General features: G+C 38.7%; 1 protein-coding gene across 1 annotated transcript in view; it reads right to left on the reverse strand.

The window, feature by feature from the left end:
- Positions 1-225: 225 nt before the first annotated feature.
- The window catches only part of ADAMTS5 (ADAM metallopeptidase with thrombospondin type 1 motif 5), a 40329-nt gene continuing 13691 nt past the window's right edge, over positions 226-26863 (reverse strand). The window contains exons 3-8 of the mRNA XM_030447371.1: positions 14001-14168; positions 7980-8263; positions 6537-6720; positions 5920-6095; positions 4171-4346; positions 226-808 (exon numbers count right to left, since the gene is read on the reverse strand). Of these exons, the coding sequence (XP_030303231.1) occupies positions 226-808; positions 4171-4346; positions 5920-6095; positions 6537-6720; positions 7980-8263; positions 14001-14168 (1571 nt within the window). The remainder of the gene's footprint in view (positions 809-4170; positions 4347-5919; positions 6096-6536; positions 6721-7979; positions 8264-14000; positions 14169-26863) is intronic.

Consider the following 26863-nt stretch of genomic DNA (forward strand, 5'->3'; position numbering starts at 1 on the left):
GAGGGCGTATAACAACTTTAAGTTTTTTGACATATTAAGATCACCCTACTATTATTTAAAGCAGTGCACATCTTCATTTGGTCCAAATAGGCAGATTCTGCCCATAATTTGAGACTGTATCTAAGTACATTGAAGCCTTTGCTTCTCTCTGTCTGGACAGACCTAATACCAGTATGTCAACAATGGCTTACTCAAATCTCTGTTTAAGAAGATCACAACCACAGGTTAACACTTTTTTAACAAGCACTGTTTGAATGCTGAAGGTCTCTGAGAGAGAAGACATCCCTTAGCTAATTTTCCATGCCCATCTTTGCACTGGACAGTCCTGGTGTGCCATCCTGTGTCGCACGTTCGAGAACAAGAAAGCCACGGCCCCGTAACCCAGCGGGGTTGCTGCAGCTGGGGAGTTACTTTGCTGCTGCTGCTGCTGCTATTGCCACTGCCAGTGACAGAGTTAGTCATTTGCCCTTGTTTCTTTGGCACGAAGAAACTGTAGCGGACGTCCACTGGTTGAGTGGGATCAGTTGCAAGTATCTGCACGATAAGAATCTCTTTTGTGGCAGAGTGTCCCATTGCGTGCAAGAAATCATCTTTGTGACTCCAGCCACTGTAGTTCATGACAGTCCCGTTGATGTCAATGATTGTTTCTGAAGTGGAGATCATGTATTTTCCATTAACAAGGTACTCACCGTTTTTCTTCTTCAGGGCCAGGTAGGCAGTGAACCTGCTCTGGTCCTTGGTCTTGAACTGCCGAACTTTGATGTGGGTTGCTCCTTCTGGGATTTTCACTACATCCGTGTAGCCCTTGCTGAACAGAGAAGGGGGCAAAAAAGAGTGTTCAGTAGCTAGTGTGAAATAAACCTCAAGCCTTACTGCAAAATCTAATGAAATCACTAGCATGACACATCTTGCTTTGTTTTAGTTCAGCTCTTAAATACATCTGGCTTGAAGCTCATCCAAGACTATTTTCACTGGGCTCCCCTGTTTGTCTTTTGCATTGCTCCTTATGTTCTTGAAGAAATTTCTACCACATTCCCTTCAAATGGCTTAATATTTAGCTTTAGAAACAGGTTTATGTGTAAGATACAAGAAGAATTAAAAATAACAGGTAGCTTATATATTTCAGCAAAGGGTGGGAGATATGAAATATGACACACACTTTGCCTGTCAAGGAAAGATAATGAGATATGCATTGCTTACAGCTGTTTCTTTCTGTCTATGCTACAATGATGCTTAAGGAAAGCACCAGCAGAGTCACAGCTGGGTAGAGGTACTTTGGGAACATTTAAAAGCAATCTTGATCACTGAGAAAAAGATTTTTTTACTTTGAAATTAATAAAGCCAAAGGTTAAGTACCAAGAGTCTAATATGAGGTGCCCACAAATGTTTAATCTGTACCAACAAAGAATTATCTCAGTTGCTACTGAGTATCTTACTTCAGATTTAGAAAAATATATTTAACTCTTCTACCAAAAGTCTCAAGCAATCAAAGCTGCAAGTGTGCTGGAACTTATCACTAGATATTCTAGAAAAAAAAAGAAAATAGAAAATATACCTCAACTATATAATTGTGAGGGGTTTCCTTTGGGATTGTTTAAAGAACAGACTGGTAATTTCAAGAATTCGTGGCTGCACAAGTAGAGACTGCACAGACTACAGATTAAACACTTGTGCCATTCCTCTGCTATTTCTAACAGTGGTGGGACAATGACTGGAACTATTGATTCAGCACCTCCATAAATCTCCAAGAAACAGGCTGAGGGGATTCTGCTCCAGAGCACAGGAAATAATTTTGTGTAACAGTAGGGAAAAAACCTATTAAAATATGTTATTAAGGTTACAAAATTATTCGGTCAAAAGCTGAAAGCAATGCTGGAGAATTCAAGTAATCTCCACAAAGCCTGTAACATTCCATGTGCACAAAGAAGCATTTGCATCCTTAATCCTTAACTCCTGTTTCCCAACTTCTGACTATTTAGCATGCAGCCTTTAAAAAAAGTTCTTAAGGAACAAGCTTACAAGAAGATTACATTTCAACTATTTTAAAAGAAAAAAGGACAAACAAATGTTACAGAAAGTGTCTGCAACAGGAAATACTAGTTTCCTCTTGAACATTTAATGGTTTCCCAGTACATTTAATGTACAGATTGCAACAATTTGGTTTACAATGGACAGCAATGCAGGAGGTTGTATTTTCAGTGGAGGAAACAAAATTCAACTACAGCCACTGCCGTTCCATATGTAAAAACAGTTCAAGGACAACCATGATTTCACTATTTTAATGAGAGATTAATTTTAAAGCCAATTACTCACATAAGGGAACAGTCTCAAACCATATTTCCAGTAAAAAAAAAGAAAAATAAATTCTTGTCACCCTAAAATTCAATCAAAATCGAGTTAGAAAATACTTGTTACTTAAAAGGTGACTCTTACTTTCTAAATGGGACTACATTTTGGATGCACTCAGTTTGAATTAATATTTTACTCCCTAACCTGTCTCATTTCAGTTAAAGGCATGATTTGAGGAGTAAGATGGAAACATCATAGGAGTAACTACAATAGAGTTTCACCATTTCTAGTATGACTATGCTACAAATCTGTCCTCACTGAAATTCACGGCATCCTTATAACTTTTGCCAGAGCCTGTATTCCAGCACAAGGATCATTACTGAATCACAGTATCATAGAATATTTTGAGTTGGAAGGGACTTTAAAGATCATCTAGTTTCAAACCCCCTTCATAGGCAGGGACACCTCCCATTAGACCAGGTTGCTCAAAGTCCCATCTAACCTGGTCTTGAACACTTCCAAGGATGAGGCATCCACAACCTCCTTGGGAAACCTGTGCCAGTGTCTCACCACCCTCACACTAAAGAATTTCTTCCTGACGCCTAACCTAAATCTCACTTCTTCATTATCGAAATGTGTAGAAACAAAAGGACATTTAAGGATATTTCAACTTCCAGTAGCTTTCAACATTCTATGTATGAATTTGGAAGTTATAAACCAAAAATCAAGCTTATGTCCACTTGAAAAGCTTATGTCCAAAGGTGCCCTAATGCAATCACAGATACAGAGTAGACACTGTCAACTAGAAGTTTCTAAGAGTAGATCACTAGAGCAGTCCTCTGAGAGCTTTGGAATCTATATAAATTGTAATTAAACCCCCTAATTTTTCATGAGTCTTAAGAGTTGAAGGAGGCAAATAAAAATTCAGACAGAAGGCAGACTTACCTGACATTGGTATTTCAGCACAAAGCTTACTGCTGCTCTCAGTTTGGTAAGGGAAAACCATGGGGATGGTTCATTTTATTTCACTTGTGTTAAGTTTTATTATAGGCAAAAGCTGATCTCTGAAAGCAAAATGTCTTATTGATAGCTGCTATAGACATTTTGACTTAAAAATTATCCACCTGGAGATTGATATTATGTCAATGGACATGAAGTGATACAGGGCCATGTTTAAAGGCCATGTTTAAGCCTAAGTTTAATTCTCATTTAGTCATCCAAGGTCCACATATACTCAGAGCATGAAAAGGTGTTTTTAGAGTATAATCTCTCTGAGCTGCTAAGCACAACTGTTACAGCTGTGGTCTTATACTGTCTGCTTCACTCCAGTAGCTACACAAGGGCTATATGCCACTAAATCAGCTGGGGTATCCTTACTGTCCTAACTGCAATTCAAAGTTTGATGGCATGAAACATGTTCCCAGCAAATAACTTGCTAACTCAGCATCTTCTGTGAAACAGAGAGTTTCAGAGATGCCCAGATTATTCTGACCCCAACAACTTCCTGATTGACTGCTCTCTTCCCTTTCCTCTCAACTCTAGAAACCACAGCCATCTAGCCAGCAAGATTAGCAAGTAATACAACATGTTAGGTCTTGTTCCAGGCAAAATTCATATTAATGGGATGCTCACCTGTACTGCTGGCACTTTGGAAATGAACTGGGTACAGTGTTTTGCCAGTTGATTATTTGGCGGTTTGGGGGTAATAATAAGAGGCCAGCTGTAAACATCTGGAAAGTGCAGCAGAGAGCAGGCAATATACATTTTTTGCTCAACCTCCATAGGAATGTAAATTGCATTTAGAGACAGAAAGCAAGCAAGTACATAGCAGAGTTACTATTTGCACAACAAGATACATTTACTAATACTCAAGATCAATACCTCTTTTTGGTAAAGGTTCCCATGACTTTTGTGCAGCTGGAATTGTCTCCTCCACAGACCCCACATTTGTCGTACTGGAGCTTTGAACCGATGATGCCATCACAACCAGTTCGGATGCATTTTCCCCGGACACAGACTGAATTACTGTATGGCCGACATTCAGTGCCATCAGTTACCTGGGCAACCAAATGATCATTAGTTAAAGCTACCATGGATAAGATTTGGTTTTGTGAATCTGACTGGCAAACCCCACTTGTCTATATCAGCCATACAGAATGGTGTGCCAAGCCTGCTGGCCCAGTCAGTTTCTCCGACATTACCAGCACAAAAGCAGATGAAATTTGGCAAAGGGCTGAAAACAATGAGAGGTCTCTTCACTGTAAGACACTTATATGATCCCTGCTTTAATGATGATCTTACACCTTATTAATTATAACAGTAACAGTACTTGTAGATAGCCATGCATTTGAGCTATCTATTATATGTTACATTCATAATACTTAGAGGCAGGAATCTGCAAGTATAACCACAGGACACATTTCAATTCGAATTGTATCTGATATAGCAAACTGACCACAAGTCACATCTATATTAATGGCTATTAATTACTCTAAATTAATTGGCTTCATAAGAGTTACTCTGGAATCACTTAACATAATTCAGTGTAAAACTTAATTTTGAAATCAAAGTACTGTTTCTCTTCCAGAAGAAACCCAGAATGATACATGGCTCTTCAGGAAGCAACCCTTTTATTCACTACTGAAAACAAACTAGTGCAGAGGACATCAAGAGGCCCATATTTTTCATTAATCCACACATGGAGAGGTGGATAAACATCTCATTTTAGCAGCCAGTTCTGGTCCTCATCTGCAACCAGTGGATCAAACCATTAAATCTAATCGCATAGACAAATAATGGAATCATAGAATGGTTTCAGTTGGTAGGGAGCTTAAAAATCCTCTATTCCTAACCCCCCTGCATGGACAGGGACACTGACCACTAGACCAGGTTTCTCAAAGCCCCATCTAACTTGGCCTTGAACACTTTCAGGGAGGGGGCAGCCACAACTTCTCTGAGTAACCTGTGCCAGTGTTACACCAACCTCACATAAAGAATTTCTTCCTGATGTCTAACCTAAATCTTCCCTCTTTCAGCTTTAAGTCATTACCCCATATCCTTTCACCACATACCCTTGTAAAATGTCCCTCCTCAGCTTTCCTGTAGGCCCCTTCAGATACTGGAAGGCTGCTATAAGGTCTCCCTAGAGTCTTCTCCAGGCTGAACAACTCTCTCAGGCTGTCTTCACACTTCCAGCCCCCTGATCATCTTTCGAGCCTCCTATAGACTCAATCCAACAGCTCAGTGTCCTTTCTTGAGGTAGGTACCTCAGGGCTACACTGAGTACTTTAGGTGGAGTCTCACAAGAGCAGAGTAGAGGGGGAGAATCACCTCCCACAACCTGCTGGCCCCTCTTCTTTTTATGCAGCCCAGGATATGGTTGGCTTTCTGGGCTGCAAGCGCACATTTATGTCTCATGTGGTGCTTCTCATCAACCAACACCCCCAAGTCCTTTTCCTCAGGGCTGTTCCAAATCCATTCTCTACCCAGACTGTAATTGTGCTTGGGATTGCCCTGATGATGATCTTTGAATTACATGATTAATTCCTTTTCCCTTCTTTCCCTGTATCTTTCTAAGATACAGGATACTTCTAAACTACAGCATGAAATCATGATTAGAGATGCTGTTACCTTTTGAGAAAATACCACGTAATAGCCAGTTCCTTTGGCTCGGCAGGTGAGTTTGCAAACATCTCCGGGAAGTACTCCAGCATACTTGGGGACCCATTCAACAAATGTCTTGACACCCTTTGCATCAGACTGATAGCCATTCCTTGCTTCACACTGCTCTTGTCGAAAAGATTTAGCTGTAGAATTATTCACATCATTAGTGACTATTTCAGATCGTGCTGCAAATATCATTATGCTCATCTATTATTCCAATTTCGTTTTTACATAACTTTTAAGTTATGTCACTCCGCCTCTTTACTTAGAACTAATTGTACAAATCCTTCAACTGTTTCAGCTTGGACATCTTTCCATGACATAATTGGAATTAAAGGACTAAAGTTTGCACTACAGGCCCCTTTCCAGGACTGAAATTTCTTGTCATTTTGAATGACAACCTTTCCATATGGCAGCAGCATGAGGATGTGGGAAGAATTACCGTATTGTATTACTGATGAATGCCTTGCCTTGGCAAATACTTTTTGGAGCAAACTACAGCGGACCTTTGCTTCTTTCCTTCTCAGCAGAGGTTCCATATTCCCAGCCTGTGAAGCCAGAGGCTGGAGCAGGAAGGCACTTACCATTGTCTGGGCAGGGCAGGACGTTGCAGGAGCGGTAGATGGCCCTTTTGCCAGTGCAGTAGCGGCCGTTGTTCCGCGGAGCCGGGTTATTGCAGTGGCGATGGGCAAACTGAACTCCTCCACCACAGGTACGGGAGCACTGTCCCCAAGGACCCCAGGACCCCCAGTTACCATGGCTTGAAGCCTGAAATAGATGGAACAGTGGGAGGTAAGGACAACGTCCGTGTGTGAAGAGAGGTGCTAAGTCTTGAAGACTCTGCTGATGTTTTCATCAATTGAAGGCGAAATTCCTTGGTCATCTTGATCAAGGATAACAGTCCGTAGGAGCCTCCTTTCTCTCAGCAGAGTAATTCTCTGTCTTTTATCTGCACACTGACGACATCTCATTTGGCACTGAGCATGCCAGGGTAGTACCAAGCCTTGCTCTGTACAGCCTCCTTCAGCCTATTTTATGGAAGACAAACACGTGCCAGAAGTAGTGTTCATAGTCTCATGTGCTGCTCTCTTTTTTCTGCTGTTCCCACAAATGGGGCCCCTTCAACTAGATCCAGGAGGTTCAGCTATCAGGATATGTTCATAAGGATAACCTGTGATTAATTAAATGCAATTATTGTGAATTGTAGGTATTGCTCTGAATTACTGGCAAGAGAAGGACCTGTCAGATACAGTTTGCAACTCTACTCATTTGGCTCCCTAAAAGAATACTGCAACCACTTACAGTGCACTTACCACTTACCACTGCAAATACTTTCATGAAGAAGTATATAATTCTATAAAAATAGGTGTTAAAAGGGCTTTAGCTTGATTGGAATAACTCACATAGTTTGCAAATAATCTCCACAAAGCTCTACGAGTTTGTATGTCTCTGGTGGGTATAGGAGAGGGGGCAACACTACTGTTTACCAAGTTTATTTTGAAGTATCTGAACTGGGCAGGTGACAATGCCCAAGAGCCTGGGGACTCTTCTGATTTATAAAGCTGACAGAGGGGACCCTGTCACTATAGCTACAAACTTTTTTGCTCCAGAAATTATACTTGAGTTGAACTCTATCAATCTAGCTCTTCACTTGAGTTAGGACCCTGTGGTCCTAGATAAGGGCTTTTAGATAAGGGCTGTAAATTAAAGACTTAATTTACCTTGCAAGTCCATTGCAAAGAAGTCAGGAAGCTAAGAATAGATCTGTGACAATCTTTTCATTTGTGTTGAGACCTGACTCCTATTTTTCCAGGAATGAAGGCTTTGATACTTCAAGAAGAAAACATGCTTCCTGAAACTCAGCAGCATTTTCCCTATATCCCTCACTGAAAACACACCAATTACACACTGTGAAGTAAGGCAGCTTTCAATCCAACTTCCATGAAGTCCCCTTCCCTCCCACAAAAATCAGCACCTTTGAGTGTCAGGCCTCCTCAAATCCCCTAGGGTCACAGCTGGTAACTTACTGAGTAGTATTTCTTCTTGGTTTTGTCAACACATTTTCCCTGGAGGCAGATCCTCCCTTTTCCACATGGTGTTCCCTCCACAGCGGGCAGCTTCTTCGTCAGACAGACCATCTGACCCTGGCGAACGACTGCACACCAGAGGCGGGAGCACACATCCATCCCGGGACACACTGTGTATTCGGGCCCAAAAGCCAGTTTACACTGACGGATGGCATCGTAGGTTTGTCCTGGGAGCTCCTCGGGGCCTAAGATCTGCTTTCTTGGTTGGTCCAGCAAACAGTTACCTGAAATAGCCAAATAACCTATTATTACACAGTTCTTGGTTTTCTCTGCAGTCCTGCAAAGCTGGCATCCAAGTCAGGCAGACCAATGATGACAGTGAATCTCACTCAAAGGATGCTGATGTGAACAGAAAGGTTCTCTGAGGTGTCATCAACTTTTGGACAAGGCCATACTGTTGCAACTGTGTTCTCACTAAGCAGTGTATCAGGTGTTGATGTGTCTGTTTCCAATCTGAGGGTGCAAATGAGTTTTACTCAGGTCCCTTTGGCCTTTCATCCTCGATTCCTTTATTTGAACTGGCTCTGAACACGTTCCACTCTATTTATCAATTTGTGATTTGAGCAGTGGTGAAGATCCATGGCAAAATAAGCAAAGTTGTAATTTCAATTTTGAGACAGAACATCAGAAATGATAAAGGTTCTAAAGGGGTGCCAAAAAAATCACAAAACCTAGACTTGTACTTAATGAGGCACTTGAAAAAAAAAAGAAAAAAAAAAAAAAAAGAAAAAAAAAGACCCTACAAGGTCAAAGGTAAAATATAAGCTGTATATCTAAACTAATGTTGGCAGTAAATCAGGACTGGGCTTCCTTGTAATGAATGATACTTGGCTGATTCTGGAAGTAGCTTGAAGAGGGCTATCCATTTTATGCTAAACTAATAGACAGGGAAAAAAAAAAGCATAAAGAATTGAATATGTATTTTGATACATACTGCATAGGTCAAGATTTATCTGGCACTCTGAGAACTCACATTTAATTTCTAGGAGATCTACTGATAGATTTTTATATTTTTTTTCTGTTCCCGTTGAAAAACTTGTTGACATGCAGAACTATTTATTCAGTGTAACCTCTTTTACACTTCATGAAAGGGATATGTGGTCTGGGCAAGCTTCACTTATCCTTCGCCAAAATAACTTACCACAATTTACCTCACTTTGGAACCTACACCAGTATTCCTCAGTTAGGTCATGGGTGAAAAAAGGCTATCTATAAAATTCTCACTACACAAATACTGGACAAAATTTCAAGAGATGAATTAAAGTAAATTAAAACAGTGAATTAAAACAGACCAAATACCTCATTTCCCAGTTACTTATGTATTCCTTCTAGAACACACACTTAATGCAATTGTCTTCCTCTAAAGACTAAGGACAACTAGCCAAATAATCCAAGAAAATTGTTTCATCATCATCACTTACAAGCAAAAAACTGTCTTTTTAAACTTGTGGAAGTCCTTCCACCCTGCTTTATCCCAGCCTTATCTTTAATCTGGATTATTGTGACTCTTAATGAAGACAGGGTGTGCCAATATTAACTGATGAGACAAGTGCCATGAGATAATTAAAAGTACCCTAGTGTTCAAAGCCTTTTGTAGTGTAAAATGTTAAAGACAAAGTGAAGAGTGAGGAAGCAGATTTTTTTCCCCTTGAGTTTCTGAAAAGGACATAATTGTCAAAAGTTGCTGTCAAAAAGAGACTGTGTAAAACTAAAGAACAGTGGAAGACCTCTACTGTAGTGTTAGGATGCCAATGGGAAGGCACTAGCACATCAATATTTAGTTATATACACTACTGCAGTGCTTACCAAACTCCTAAGTGCAACCATTATTCAGTATTTTAAAAGATCCTAACACATAATTTTACCATGACAGACACTGCTGCCCACCACTGAAATCTACCATGACTGACATGACTGGAAATACAAATTTAAGAGAAAAAAAAAGAAAAAAGAAAGTCATATCCTTACATGCACTTCTTTTGTCAATCATTTTAGTTAACACCTCCTTGAATACCTTCCATGTGGGAATAACAAACAGGTCTCACAAGCTTACATGGCAAGTATAGCATATATTCCCCTTTACAACACAGAGGAATGAGATTCAAAGTTTTTGTTAACCAATCCTCCTCTCAGAAAACACAACTTAGGTCTATAAAGCCAGTTGTTCCAGTGTTCCAGCTGATCTCACACACTGCATTGAAAATGGAAGACAGGGAGGGCCTCTCAAGCTTAAGGAAGAGGAAGAGGAGGGGAAAGAAGTATTTATACTTATGGATAGTGTTAGTGGTAATCCATGTTTAGACAGGGTGCAATGGAGTGCAGGTGTTCTGAATGCCAGCCGATCCAACCTCCTACTTGTAATAGTCAGAAAAGACAGAGTTAAGAAGTTGGAGATGGATTTGATCCTAAGCCCCTGGTTGAGAGGGCAGAGAGCTTCAGGTCACTGCATTACACTGCAACATATGGAGTATGTATATACCACTATTCCCATTTCTTTTCCAGAGTAGTAAAGAACATCTATAAGCCCTGGAATAAAGCACCACTGTTGACTTTCTGATGACAGTGTGAATTAAGCCACCTCATTATCTCTCCTTAATGTTATGTGCAATACATTTTGGGAAAAAAAAAGGCAGAATAAGAACTGTGCAGGAAGCAGATAACGACGATATAAATGAATTAAAACTGAAATAGCCCTTTTTTCAGGTTGCACAGAGTACCAAGCACTGTGACTAAACACAATAAATCACAATCAATCATACCCCAGCCTGATGGTTGGTATGACAATAAAGTCAATTAGTACCTTAGGAGAGGGCTGTCTGAAAGCAGATGGGAATAAATGCCACTGTCTTCTGGACACTAACACATCCTTTTCTTCCTAAATGTTACACTGCCATCTGGGGTCATCTCATGATTGTAAAACAAATGGTCATATCATGATAATGATGTTTATAGTTCTCAGAGTGCACCTCAGGAGACAGGGAATCAGCACCATGATCTTCCCCAGATCTCGTAGTTGACCTTGGATGAGACATTTATATTGGGATTTATTTAGTTGACTTTAACTGTATGTAATGCTGGTGCCTGCAATCCAGTCAGCTGTCAGATGTTTCAGTACTCAGGCAAATGAGTTTATGGAGTAATTCAGCATCACTAATGCAACTGATGAGATCAGACAAACCATTAATGCCATTGATTAAACTCCTCTGCACTACAATAGTAACTTAAATGCCTAGCTTAGGAGTATCTACCCACACAATAAATACCCATGTTCTGTAAGACGAATCCACTCCTCAGCATCACTTTCCAAATTTAAAAAATACAAACATCAGTACTTGATAAAGTGATGTTAAGAAATTACAGAGTCAAGGCTGTGATATTTGCTGTTACACCAGTATGGGGTGAGCATCTGAATATGCAGGAAACTTCAAGCTTTAATAAGACACTGACTATTCTTTTATAGTAGAATACTTTTCACAGATCCAAATTTCTGTAATTCATTCAAATTTCCTTGTGCTCCCCTTGAGGAACAGCAGATGAAGCCCCTTATTTATTTCTTCACATCAATGCTTCCATGCCCTATTTGTTACAAAGCACAACTCATAAGTTCATGCCCATTTGGACCAAAAACCTGGCACTAACTCCTTATGCTGCTTGTTGGAGAATGGAAAAATTTTCTTCTGGAGGGAAAACACTGCAATTATACAACAGTACATTTGCCCCAGCTAAGGAAAAAAATGAGCAGTCCAAAAAGCAGACACATGCTTATTCTGAAGGAAACATGGAAATATGGCACATTTGCAGTGTTTCATTATCAGCTCAATGTTGTCTGAAAGGCAGCGTCATGCTCTACTGGGATCCTGTGGTTTCTGGTACACTTTGCATACATTGCAAATTGGAATCATGAAGCTATGGTTTCATTCCCTGGATGGGGGTATAAAATAAAACCAGAAGCTCCCTTCTCAAAAAAAAGTACATCTTTTCAGCACAACAGTCCGAAAAGACTGCAGTTTAAATAATTGATTTCCATTTTTACTTCACAGACAGGGTTTGTTTTAATACAAATATTTGATTTAAAATAAATAACTAAAAATAATGTAAACCTCAACAGGAAAGTAAGACTTACTTAGAAAATGTCTCTGAAGGCCTCATCTACCAAGAAAAGATATATACTGTATATACACTGTATATTTGAAATCCCAACAATAGCATCAGTAATAAAATCAATTCCCAGAGAGCTAGGGAAGAGAGTTTCAAATTTTCTGTTAATTATTTCATCATATCTATAACTCTCTGAGACTCCATGACTGAGTGACAACTATTCATAAATAATAGAAAGATCAGTGTACCCTAACCCATGTCTTTAGAGACTGACAGATCCTAAGCCCTTTAAATGCAGCAAAGGATGGATGACTTTGTGAAAAGTGTCAGCAGTTGAGGACTACTAAACTTAGCATTTAGGAAAAAGGCACTCATGCTGAACAAGGAGACTATCATGCAACTTGGAAGAATCTGAAGCTCCTGACTACTTTTACTAGGAAAAAAAAAATGGCCAGGTTATATACATAGACCTGTAGGACCGATTCTTACAGCCCCTCCTTACTTCCACATTGAAACTGGGTCCAATTAATGGATAAGAGCCCAAATTTCAAGCATCCTTCCAGTTACAAACAAGGTAAAGGTGATGTGGGTGGGTGAAATGCTCTCTTTGATTGTTTTATTTTAAGTGAAAGTAGCTAGCTGCATGGCTAGGTTGCATAGGAAAGAGAAGAAATCAGGTCACAAAAAAAGGAAAAAAATGAGAACAACCTTTCTACTCATCTGCAACGGCAGAGGAACAGAAGAGGCTCTCTAAGAGGTCATTCATGGATGGAAAGGGAGGTTCCTTTTTCTACCCTAGTGAACTGTATTTTAACTCGGTAACTAAACTCATAAAGGAAAAATTCTCTTCATATGGGAAAGCTAACTTGGTAATATTAAGTAAATGCCAGGGCAGTATGGACCATAAAACAGGACAGTATAGATTAATGGATTTAATAAAATTGAGATAAATGAAGTCATTCTCTAATAGAGGAAAACTGGATAAAATAGTTCAGAGAGCACTTAAATTAGCTGACAAAATATTTAGAAGCAAAAAAACCTTTACACTCTGCAGACATACCATATTTTCTATCCATAAGCATTTTGGTTGCCATAACAACTTGATCCATTCACTCAATTATGTCATCTTTATCTCAGTATTTTGGAATTTGGATGGTTTGTTTAAGAACTGCAGTTGCTTTGGGAGCTGAATGAAGACTTTAAAATTCATTAAAGATTGAAAACTATGCTTTTTTATTACTGCTTTTGGAAAACGACAGTTTTGCACTTAACTCTTCAAAGGGTAAATGACATATTTAACAAATATTAGTTACATGAGTTGGAAGGTAATCTCCTGTAAGTAAACTTTTATTGTAGAGGAGTCTTAATCTTTGGTTGCAGCCCCTCTACATAAACATAATAAATATAATGACACTGTAAATGTAATAAATACAATGACATTATAAACATAATAAATATAATTAATGGTCTAATGCTAAATAAATCATACCACCCATTTTCATTTCTGTGAGGAAAAAGCCATTTTCTTGTGTCCACTCTTTAAAATCCTCTCTCAGCTCACACCTGTGACATTTGGGAAGACAAGACTAACTTCATGCTTTTAAAGAAACCTCTCCATGTTCCAAATCAATTTATTGCCAATACACATACCATCAAATGTTTCCTTTCTCTTGCATTTGTACCATGCAAAGGGAGGATGAAACTCTGCCAGAATTTTAGACCTTTGCCTTGTTTTCAAAGCACTTACAAGACAGTCCTGAGGATGGGCAGGGAATGAATAAGCTGGTAGAAAATGCTCTTATTACAAAAAGAGATCAAAGTGAAAACTAACATGGAATTGAAACAAGGTGTGATAATACATACCATGACCATCATCAAAAAATTCTGTTATAGTTGCTGAAGTGCACTTGGACCACGGTTTTGAAGCATCGATGCTAGTCAGAATGGAGGACATCAGGCGCTTATCTTCCATGGAACCAAAGTTCTCCTCACAAAATTTGGAGTCATCGTGGGAAAGCCCAAGCAAGTGCCCTACAGAAATGAAACAAATACAATTACATGACTATCCAAAACAAGGCTTACCAGCTCACAGTCAAGATAAACTGAGTTTAATAATTCATTCTCAAATTTTGACCAGCAGCCTAAAGCAGGCCACTTGAAACATGGTATCTCCTTGAAGACAAAAAAGCTGTGACAGCTTGTGCCATTACATATACCAAGGAAGGAAGCCATCAGCTGACATGTCATCAAAGTCAGCCTATTAAAACCTGATGAAGACTAATTGTACATATTTATATTAGTTAACAGCTTAGTTCTTACTGTTTTCCCAAACCATCTTCAGCAAGAAACACTAATAGTTCGCTCTGTAAAGATGTTCTGCAACTGTCTATAAAGTTATTTCTAAAAAACCATATATATCCAAATGTATATATGTCGCAACTAAATGTATATATGGAGCAACTAAATTAACCACATGTAAATTCTTACAGTACGTTCCTTGCTGAAGGATCAAACAATCTGAAAAATGTTTTCAAAGAGACTCTCCCTCGTAGAAAGTCTCATTCTGTGGGAGGGTGCTTTGTAGAATTGTTTTGGTTAGGGTTTTGGTTTTATTTTAAATGTATATGGTATTGGATATTTATACTCCTTAACATAAAATAATGTGCACACAAAGCAGCACATGATGGAACATGCAGAAATCCGTAACGCCTGAACTTAACATTCAGTCTTCAACCTAGGCCAGGAGATGATTAATCAGTCTTGGCTAGACCAAGAGTGCTTTAATGATAAGGGCAAAGACAACCCATGAAGGCCACTGCAGAAAAATAAACCTAAAGCCCTGAAATATCAGGTGAAGAGACATGTTGTATTATTTTGCAGTAAGAAAAAGGCTTCTAACATACCATCAGCTTCATGTTTGGGTAAAGCTGCTGTAGACCAGCTGTAAAGTGACACAAATAGGGACACTGATTGCAGGATATTATGTTCTGATAGTAATTTGCATCACAATAGTAATATGCATAGTAATATGCATCACAATAGTAAAAAAAATTTAATAATATCTACAATACAGGCTGGAAAAGAAGAAAATCATCAAATTTTACCTGTTTGCCTTATATAAACTTGCTATTATGTCATTTTTATCAGCTGTTAGGGAGAAGCCAAGAGGAAAGACGTGGAGGAAGCACCAACTTTTGAGCTATATCTGAGATTAGGGAAGTAGATATTTGACCAGAAGTCTCTTTTGACCAGGAGATCAGAAATCAGTGTTTCTGTCCTCTGAAGAAGTCAATGTATCATCTGGCAGCCTGAATCCCAGTGATGCTGGATTTCTAACCTGGAGCTACAGGAAAAGTAACAAGTGGCAAGTGAACCTGTTCTGTCACTGCAAGTTGTACCAGTAATGACTAAGAACAGCCAGTCTGTCTTCTGCAGCTACTGAATCCCCACTAAGGAGGAGGTGGGAAGGAGAATGAAAAAGGCATTTCTCTCTCTTTTTTTCTCTCTTCCCCTGATGTGCACACATTTACCAACATCAGTCAATACATCTACTATTTGAATAAAAGGCCTTGTAGTATTATAAATGCTAGTAAGAATTTCTTGAATGAAACTGGGTTAACACTGATGAGAATTACTACTTGTTTCCCTGTTACTGCTGTTGCTAACTACTATTGCAATGCTGTATCACAAGTACATTGCTGCAAAAGGATAAGTCAAACTTTCATACAGAACACGTCTAATTACTGGTGTGCTTTATTTGCAACATGAGGGCTTATTTTTTTTCTGATAGCTAAAACCACTTTCCTTTGGCAATATTTGTTATATATGGGCCAGATAATGCTAATTTTATTCTGCACTGAGACACAGCTGAATATCAGTAGGCACATGTCAAGTTTTAATCTGATACAGCACTATATAAATACTTACACTAAAACAATGACAACATCTTTGTTTTATTTAAACCAAATGCTGGTGTTGAGCAAAATAATTCACTACTATGATTATGATTTCAAGCAGACACACTTCTCTGACATAGTAACCAAATAATCAGTGCCTCCCTTCTAACCTATGGAACAAATTTTGTGCAAGTGTCACAGGCTAAGTGTTTAATGAATCACCAGCTACTGCGCCAACAAGGACTGCTTCTGACTCTGCCAAGGTCTTAGACACCAACAAGAGCCTTCAGGAAACATAAAGATGATGTTATTTTTGGCTGCGGCTCTATAGAATGTTATCACTATGCTTGTATTTGTGCTAATGGCACCAGGTCACACCTCATGTCTGAGAACCAAGAGCAGATCTGACAGGTTAATGAACCTCATGCCTAATGAACACATGCCTAGTAGTGATATAACCAGAAGCATTTTCTGCCGAGATTAAATAAGTCCTTGTAGTATGTTTCACCAGTGTTCTGCTGACTTAAGCAAACATTTAGTACAGAGGTCTTTAGCCCTATCCTCTACCTTTTGTTGACATATGCCTGAATATACATTGCAGTTCCCTATTTAAACCAGAACCACAAACACCCTGCTCTGCAGAGCTCTTCAGGAGTTCCAGACAATTTCTTGTGTTTAACTTGAATCTATGCATTTGAATATGCATATATTACCAATTAATTATCTGGAATATTTGTAGAAAATTAGTCCAGGAAAAAAGAAAGTACCATCCTGGTTGGCCTAAATCTCACTATAGCAATCTTCTCTTAGACAACTGGTCTGCTTAAAGGTCGCCAGAAGAATGCTTTTGTATTTAACGTCCCAAAACTTCTCATAGTTGTAACACCACAAGAAATTACTTCACTGCAGCATGCTTGTGAAATAAGGTAATGCGGTTCTGTCAGTGGAAAAGAAGTTTCATTTCTAAGGTTTTAAACAGCTCTGAGTGAAAAACACAAGCTGGAGGTTTGTTCAAAAAGTTTGTCTGAATAATATCACATGGCACACAATGCGTGCTCACTGTACCATATGAATAATAGTTGGGTGCAAACCAGCAATTTGAGAACTTAAGTTTTTGAAATGCTCAACATTTTAGATCATCATTCAGAAGTAGCCAAAACTCTGCAATATGAAGGATTCGGTCCTGCCATGCAGAATTCAGGTTTCTGAACTGTCACAACCTCTGGTACAGCAGATATCAGCAGATATAGCACAGGTCCTGGTAATGCTGAGTCTTTTGAATCTGCAACTTGGACAGCTCTGAGTTTCTCTACTGCCTATGACATTCTTTTAATACAGTGTTTGTGTGTGTAAGTTCCTCCTTGCATGACTTTCATCAGACCTGGCTTCTGAAAGACCCTTCATCATTTCTTTCTTTTCTTTGCCTTTGTCTTTTTGTTTTTTTAGCCTCCACTACTTCTGCTGTGCAATTTGTGAGCAACCTCAGCTTACATTACGTACTGTCATTGTAACGTGGTCACACCACATCAAACTATGGAAATCCCACAGCTGGGCAATTCAGATGCTCCTGGAGCAGCCCAGAGAGTATCCTGTGTTTTAGCTTGCTCCTGGCTTCCCTGCCTCAAGACAGTATCACTTCTTTCCCCCTCTTTTCTGAGAGATGTGCTGACTCTGCAGAGAACGTAACTGCTGACCTGTGGACTGAAGATGTTGTTGTTCTTTCCTCCTCCATACAGACAAAAAAAATTATCCTTCAGATATGAGAAATCCTGCAGCCAAATTTCAAGTTCTTCACTTTGAGCAGAGAGACCTCAAATTTTTCCATAAAATGATTGCAAATTAGTCTCCCTCTAAGAAATGCCTGGACAGTCTCTGAGGAGAAGTTCAGTATAAATAAATAAAATGAAATGCTTCTCAGGCAACTATTCAGCACAGAACATTTCATCCCAAGCACTTTGGCAAAAAGCAACAGAAACCAGAAACAGAGTCATCTTCTGGAAAGTGTCAAGCTACTGACTTCACCTTTGATTAGAGTGAAGCATAACTTCCATACTTTACAATGATAAATGGGGTTAACTGAGGACATACCTCATTAACAGTGTCTACTTTGTAGTATTAAATCAGGCCATTGTCCTGATGCATAACCAGAACGAGTCACTTACTTGGCATACTTCTGTTTTTGGAGGAGAAGCTTCCCAAAGGATTTGTGAGTCTCTCTTTTTATTTTTTAAATTTGCAAAAGTAATTTTAAAAAAAACATGACAGTGAAAGAAGAATAATTTAATAAATAGACAATTCTGATTGTCAGTATTTGAGCTTTTAAATTAGCTACCAGTGAAGTTAGTGATGGCAATATCTGGTCATGGCATTAAATATATGAATTCTATCTATCCATACATATTTGCCAGTTAACTTTGTATGTATGCTTAGAAACATTGTAAATGCAACTTTCAAAGAATTTTAGGAAACTAAAATTCCTAGTCCTCAACCTAAATCCCTCTCCATTATAACTTTGCCTTTTAAGGCATCCTGACCAGACTTAAACCACATGAAAATATATGACAAACACTGTTTCTGCCTTTCATTAAAAATAATCAAAATTCAAAATATCCTAGTGATTGGCAAACTCTAAATATTGCCATCAGAAATGAGGCTCCACAACTGGACCCTTCATTCTTTTGCATCTAAGAACTAAGGAAGAGACACTTCCCTTCCTATTTGAAAAGTTTTCCTCAACTCCTTGCATCTATTAACACACTGGTATTACCACATGATGCTAAGGACATTAGGGTGATTTCTAGCTTTTACTGGTGAGGTGCTTCCTTTCTTAAGATCCAATGTGAAAAAGTGACAGGTGATCCTTCAAGTGATCCTATATGTGAGCATAATTCCAGCAAAAGCTTTGGGCAAAACCAACGACGTAATGAACATAAATCTTATAACGGAAGGCTTTTAAAAACTATACCAAGTTTAGTACCACTACATTTTGTACTGCTATGAACTTCAAACCAGTCTATTGGGAAAAAAAAAACCAAAAACCCAACCAAAAAAGACTCCCAGCAGCTGTGTAAAATGATGACTGATTGAGAATGGGTTAGTAGATCATCTGATGTTTTCTACTTAATGAAGCATCTTACTGGTGTTGACAGTTCCCACTGAGTGAAAATGACATAATATAATTTTACCAGCAGGATGGTGTTTAGTTAAGTTATGCTGTAGGAATGCACAAAATGGTAAAAGAAACAGATGGTGAGGAGGCAGGGTTTAACCTCGTGCAAGTGAAGAAGACCTAGCCTTCTTCTAAAGTGGTTCCTTCACAAATGGCAAAAAGACCAAACAGCTAAATGAACCAACAGCCCTCCTTCACCGCATTCCTTCTCATTTGAGGTGAGATATAGTGTGGCTGTACCATTAAACTCACTAAAGCGTTATGAATCCTGAAGTAGATCCTGAATTAAGAAATGAAGAAGTTATCAGCATTCATCAGCCCCAAATCCCAGGTCACTTGCACTGTCTATATTCCTGATAGTGCCTTCCACTGCACAAGTTTTCCTATCCCAACAACTACTGCAGGTCAACACCTGTTTTACAGCCCAACAGGAAATAATACCTCCAGTGCATACAAAAACAATTCTTAGAGCTTGTAGGAATGGGGTGTATATTCCTAAAATAAGGCAGCAATACTACAAAGCAACTGACAAGTCAGCTAAAACTTACACTCTAAATATCAGGAGGCAATTGCTCTGCAGGTAAATCAGGAGCCCACGAGAGGTGTGGTGGATGTGTGGTGAAGTACCTAGCACTGCAGCTATTTATTTCCCAGGAGTGCCAAGAAGCAAAAGAGAGGATTGGATATTTCTGAATTTTCTTAAGATACATTGCCAGACTATTTGTAGAGGTTCTCTGCGTCAGCAGCATGGAATCTCAACTACAGAAATAAAGAAAAGAAAAAGCATCCTTAACATTCAGCAAGTGAGACCCAGTTTTTGCTAAAACACAAAATGTGGCAGCTCTTTGTTCCAGAAAGAAAACCCACAACCTTGCTTATGGATATACTTGGATCTCTAGTGCTTGAACTGAACAGCCTATCAAAATACAGCTCTTGAACTGAATTTGACCACAGGACACATGCAAAGTGACACAGACTGCTAAAAAAATGCTGCAGGCATTGTAATTTGTTTTCTTAGAAAAGCTCAGCTCCAATGAATCATGTGTTTTTCAGTGAGGTCATGCCTTTCACCTGATTTGTAGTGGGGATGACTGGGGTACAAAAGAAGGTCAAGTGATTTGCCCAAAGTTAGCCAATGAGTCACTGGCTCTCACAGGATCAGGATTCAGGAAGCTCCTGGATCAACATTCCTTGGTCTAATCACCAGCCCATACCTTCTGCACAAACCTTTAGCTTTCTCCTTTGCTAAAAAAAAGGATGGCATATGGGAACTCTGTTAAAATAAAGCCATTTCTTTCTGCATGTACTGTTTTTCTAACTTGTGCAAGCAGTTGGCTCCTCCTTAAGAACTGCATACTTGTATCACTCAGAAGTCCTCTTAAAGTAATGGGAATTTTGCATTAAGAAATCATGGACCTAAGCAACAATGATTAATAAAGCTGTGGGGATTTTCTTATATATATCAGAAATGTTTTGAAAAAACATGCACAGAATGCAAAACTGGCTATTCCTCTTTCTTCTTACTTGAACTTCCCTTCCAATTTTCTTGTCTTTGACTGCTATCCATCACTTATGAAAGAAAAATAAAAAAAGTCACTCTCTCTTTTAAATCTCCAGCCCAGAGGCAGTTTTTAATATTTCTAGCTTAAAAGAGTTCTCCAGACTCAACGAAACAATAGTCTGAAGTGCATTTTTTTTCAGGAGCAGACATTAAAAAAAAAAAAAAAAAAAAAAAAAAGAAGCCACAATCAGACATTCATACACCAGTCCTGCAGACTTTACACAAAACAAACTTCTGCTGAAACAGCTTGTTGTAACAGACTTCTGTGGGAGATCAGAGATACATCACTCCTGTCAGACAGACAATTTGCAGGCAAAATTATGTCCAGGTAGTAAGGACCAGGCAATGGGAAACCACTGTGTCCACATAGACTCAAATAATCATTAAAAAGACATGGTCTTGGAGGTCAACGCTACATCTGCTATCCTAATTAATGGGGCATATAGAAGATAAATATTAATTTTAATGAAAAAGTGTGACATGGTGACACTGATTTCACATCTGTCCAACTCAGATTACCTCACAAAGAATATTAATTCTCACAAAGAATTCCTGGTAGCTCTTAGTAAATGAAGAAACTCTGGGAGAGTACAGTGCAAGACTGTAAAAATGGCATCGCCTGCTGTCTTTTTCTTGCACAATTCTGCCTTTCTCTCAGTATTTCAAGTACTTTCCACACAAATACTACATGATGAAACTGGTAGTATTTACCTGCCAAGGAGGAAATCATCCTTACTTTCCCTTGAAATTTGGAAGGTTGAGGGTTCAGCCACACACAACTGAAGGAGACTTCTTTTAGAATTACAGAATCAGTCATTGAAGTTGTATCCTTAAGATCACTGAGTCCAACCATAAACAATCCAAGTCCACCCCTAAACAATGTCCCTAACACAATGTTTTATGATTTTTCTGCAACATTAGGCAAAACAGTTTCATTTTTTATGAGGTTATATTTACACCTAGACCATCACAACTCCAGTAAACTTCTGAAAATTCATGTGATGTTAGTACTGTGTATGAGCAACTTCCTGAAGTTCTCTAGTTGAGAATTTGGCCCTCCATCTCAGTTCTCTGTCAGAATTTCTGCAAGATGGCAAAGATACCCAGTCTACCCAGATTTAAAAGCATGTGGTACATTAAGAAAATTTCCAGTATATTGAGAAACTGAGGATTTGATTTTTGTATCTCTCCACTTTTCCACACAAACCAGTCCATCTTCAGTGCAAGGTTTGTTTTAAGCACCATGTGTGCTGTAAGTGGAAAAATTATAAATCACATATAACATCATAACTTAATCAACATATTGTTGGGCAAGTCAAGACTTTTTACTAAAAATTTCAACCAGCAACCTTTTGTACAGCTGATGTTCATATTGGAAGCATTAGTTAAATTTTCTGCCCCTCTCTTCACCTCTTGTGAAGCCTTCGTTCTGATGGTCCATCTTTTCTCTCAACCAAAGGGGATATGTTCACGAGGACCTAATTCAAGAGTTTTTTGCAAGCAGAAGCTTAGACAGAACCTTGAATAAAGTTCAAAGAAAAGGAGTTGAGCAATTTTCCTGCTGTGTGTCATCAGAGAACACTTGGATGAGTGCACTCTCTTTTTTGTTGTCTTAAGAAAGCAAATCTGCCTAATTAGGATTACCTGGTTATTTGTCTAAACTTCGTCTGTCATGAAGGAAACATAATATGAAAGTCAGACAACCTTAACCATTTTTCATGTGCCTGTGAAATTCTGTGCCCTGGGCAATGTATCCCCCTTGAAATGAAAGGCCACAAAAGATTTGTACCTGTCAAGTCTGAAGCTTGTCTTTATCTGCTTCATCTTGACTGTCTCGAAATCAAAGGGCTATGTGTTCAGCAGTGGAAAAGAAAAGATGACTGTAGCTACTTTGAGTGTTATATAAATTAAGCACATGTGCTAAAATAGGGAAGGAGAGCATTTTTTTACTCTTCTGTGTACATCAAAGGCAAGACAATCACTGAAATGTCATACACACTGTCTTTGTTTTCAGTTTATTCTGAAGGACAAGAATGAGTATGCTTATAAAGGTTAGATATTAGAAAGAATTTCTTCACGGAGAGGGTGATTAGGCTATGGAATGGACTGCCCGGTGAGGTGGTAGATTCTCTGTCCCTGGAGACATTTAAAAAAAGACTGGATGTGGCACTCAGTGCCATGGTCTAGCAACTGCTCCGGTGGGTCAAGGGTTGGACTAGATGATCTCTGAGGTCCCTTCCAACCCGGCTAATTCTATGATTCTATGATTCTATGATAAAGGCTACATAGCTTTGACGTCGTAGACAGTTGTAGGCCTACAACTCTAATATAGGCTCAGGCTCTGAATGGATACTTTCAATCAACTCAGAATTCAGCAAAACGGTATTTTGATGTATTTCAGTGAACTGCCTGAGCAGGAACCTCACTTCTCAGATGACTTTTTTACATGCAATTATGCTTTTTAATAAATCACTACACTTTGCTGACAGCATTGGTGATGTTTTTGTTGCCAGTAATAGCAGTACTACATAATGATGGCACGCTGAAAAAGATTTGGTATTAAATACATTATTTTCTTGTGTTGGTTTCTATAAAGTCCCTTGATTTTAGGTGTTAAGCAGCATAGCTGCAGAGGAAGTTGTGATAACTTTACAGACCCATAGAAAATGAGGCTGAGACCTTGAAAAGCCATTCTGTGTATCCCTCTGCGCTAGGGTAGGAGCAGCGTCCCCCAAGCCACAGATGTTTCAGCCAGCAGATCCTGTGAACCTCCAGTAATGGAGATTTCACAGCCTCCCCAAGCAATTAATTCCTACCCTTAAGTGTCCTTCTGGTTGGATGATTTTGGCTAATGCTTAAAGTAAATCTCCCTTGCTGCAATTTAAGGCCATTACTCCTTGCTGTCCCAGGTGGACACAGAGAATGATTTATTACTTAAATTTTCCCAATGATTTGTAAAATATATTTGAAGACTGCTTTTATGTCCTCCCTTTTTGGCCTTCCCTTCTCAGAAGTTACATGTTAAAAGATAAAAGAAAACTAACAAGCAGAGGTTTAATTAGTTCCATGTAGCAATTTTAAAGCTGTAGTTTAAAAATAAAATACTTGGAAAGAACATCAGTAACCCTATTACTCAGGGGGATAGAAGGACTAATAGCATACGAGTGTGGTTGCATGACAGAGAAATAAGAATTTTGCTAAAGGTCAAGTGAACATTACCACTGAGCAAAAAGGCAGTGCTTTCTCTGTATCTCTTAGAAAAAGAAAAGACAAAAAGTTCTCTAAGATTGATGGAAAAAAATTAAGATATAGATAATTTAAACTATTAGACCCATGTAACTTTTTGTGAACTAAACTGGAGCTTCACCTGCTTAAAGACTGCAGAAAGGATGCTTTTGTATTTAAAGATACAAAAGACAAGTTAAATCCTTGGCTTTCCTTAGACTTCCTTCATAATTCTGGGATATAATCTATTGATAAAATGAGCAGTAACTCCACTTATTGAACTCCACTCTTGAACTCTCCTAATTTTTTTTTTGTAGATAAAAATCCCTTAGGATGGTGGGCTGTTTGTACAGATGCATAAGGGACTCAAGCACAGAAGACAAAGTCAGCATAAACTTCTGACAGCAACCATCAGAATTGCAATATCAGACTACCAAACATGGTATTTGTCATGCACTGGATATATCCCATTGCAAGAGATGTTTAACATGACTTCAAATTGATTGACTCTGTTGGTGATGTTGGATCATGCTTATCTTCATGGGACGCACAGGCTGGTTTATAATTAAACACTGTAAAAGCAACAAAGTCTCCAACCCAAAACCCCAGAGTATTAGTGTGAGAATCTAGTTCTTTTTGTTTCCTGATGGTTATAAGGGATATATGGAGAAGCATTACGCTGGTGCTAACCTATTGAAGATATTAAATAAAAGTGAGATTATGATCAACCATAAGGTTTTTAATGCTCTTCTCCAGCTGCTTCTGCAAAGCAGGGAAGTGCATGAAATAAGGAAACTTTTTTACAGATAGTAGGCCACTGATAACAAGAACTTGCAGAATGTCTACATACTGTGCTTAAGCTAGCATAGACATCCCTGCAAAGCTATGGAGGCACAGCTGAAAGAGTTGCTTCAAGTCAAAAAAGACATCCATATACCACAAAATGAAGATGTCCTAATGATTTCAGGCAAGACCCTGGAAGACCTTTTCTGACAGCAAAGCTACTGATGTCCAAACTGATAGCAGCATGTCCCATGCTAGAAAATAATCATATTTGAATTTATGATTAGTGGCTGTATGTCTTGAGAGGATATGATTTAAAAATAGTATTTATGCTATTAGGACCTTTACCCTTTACTCTGAGAAGAAACTGGATTATCATATTCAAATTTACAATGTTCCTCCCCTTTTTTCTTGCATTATCCTCATTTCCTGCATTTCGCGTTGGAAACAAATCATTCCTGATTCTCCGACATACAAGCAGAACAAGATTCAGGTCCTACCTTGTTAATCTTCACATATGGATCTCCATCTCTTACTGTCAGCTAATGAGTTGTACCAAGAATTTGGTTCATTTTTAAATTTTTTTTTCTGTGAGATTGTTTACAGTTCTTTGGAGATTTTGCCTGTTATTGTTGCCCGTTCATAGTCTCCCCCTCAAAAAACTTCAGTCAAAATCTGTCTATTTTAGCTGAAAGAAATAAAGTAAATGTCTAACACATAATGTAGTAGAAACCCTGGCAAATGAAGTGGTGGGCTTTATTCTGCTGCTTTTTTGCTTCTTATGCATGTATCCAATGTGAGCCCTTGGGCTGTACATTGTCGTGTTTAGTTGAGCTGCAATTCCGTTTACTTTGGTTGCCTTCCAGAGAAAGAATTTGATCCTCAAAAATGCCCTTGGTTCCCTCAGAGAGGAAACAAGAGCATTCAGATCCCCTTGAAATTAAAGTGAGGACATGCTTCTGCTCCAGATCAAGTCCATGCTAATGTTGCTGCATCTGCTACACATGCATAGGCAGCAGGTTTATTTAAAGAACTGTAGATGATGAGTAATTCACTCAGTGGCTCACCTTGCTCTTCCTACTGACAAAAGGAGCATCTTAGGCTTAGAGCCCTTAGCATTCCCTCAGTTTTGCAACACATCTTCTAGGTTGTCAGGTGAATTCCACCACACAAGTAAGACACTATAAATTTAAAGCTACACCCTACCCACAGGACAGGGGGAACTCAGGAACTGTAGGAAGAAACCTTGTCTCCAAATAAAAAAACCCAAACTTTTCCCCAAAGTGCTTAACTAAAGGGTATCCATGCCGCACTTTTATTTTTCATCTGTTTTTGACCTTTAATTTAATGTAAGTACTCAAGCAATTTTAGCTGTGTTTTCTTCTCAACTTCTCCCACTTCAGGCCACACATACAAAGATCATTTTGTGACTTGACACCCCTCCTTTCTTAAAATCTTATGGTGAAGAGAAAAAAAAAGGATGACATTTTAAACAACCTCAAACTAGAGGGTTTTTCTGCCCATTAGGTTACTTATTTATTTGTTTCAATTCATGCCTTTTTTACATTGAAAATTATAGCTTTTACAGATTCCTGTAAACGTCTAGGTATGAAAATCTCTTTTTCAAAAATGTGCTTCTAAATCACTAAAATAATTAACTTGTATTTACATTCTCTTTGTGTGGAATTCAGACTAATAATATATGTCTTTACTGCTCATCCCTATCTTTATTGATCTATGTTCTTTCATTCTTATCTATCTAAACATGCATTTATTGCTGATGTTAGTTAAATGTTAGTCAAAGCACATTACTCACCTCCTCAGACATAAGATAAATGAACAAGAAGGCCCCCCCATTCAATCTTGCCAATGCCCTCTAACCCTCAGCATCAAGCATCACTGCAGACTTTAAGTGACAGGTTGAGTTTGCTCATCTATCTATTCGTCCTAGTTCTAGACCAGGTTCCTGATGGGTAATTAGCTTCACAGCATCCAGGTTTCCTTCCACTCAACTCATCTGATGTGAAGCTGTGTTTGCTATATCACTGTAGATATTTCCAAAGGCTCCATATTAGTGATTTCAGAGGGATGT

This window comes from Calypte anna, chromosome 1 (assembly GCF_003957555.1).
Source record: "Calypte anna isolate BGI_N300 chromosome 1, bCalAnn1_v1.p, whole genome shotgun sequence".
Classification (NCBI taxonomy): Eukaryota; Metazoa; Chordata; class Aves; order Apodiformes; family Trochilidae; genus Calypte; species Calypte anna.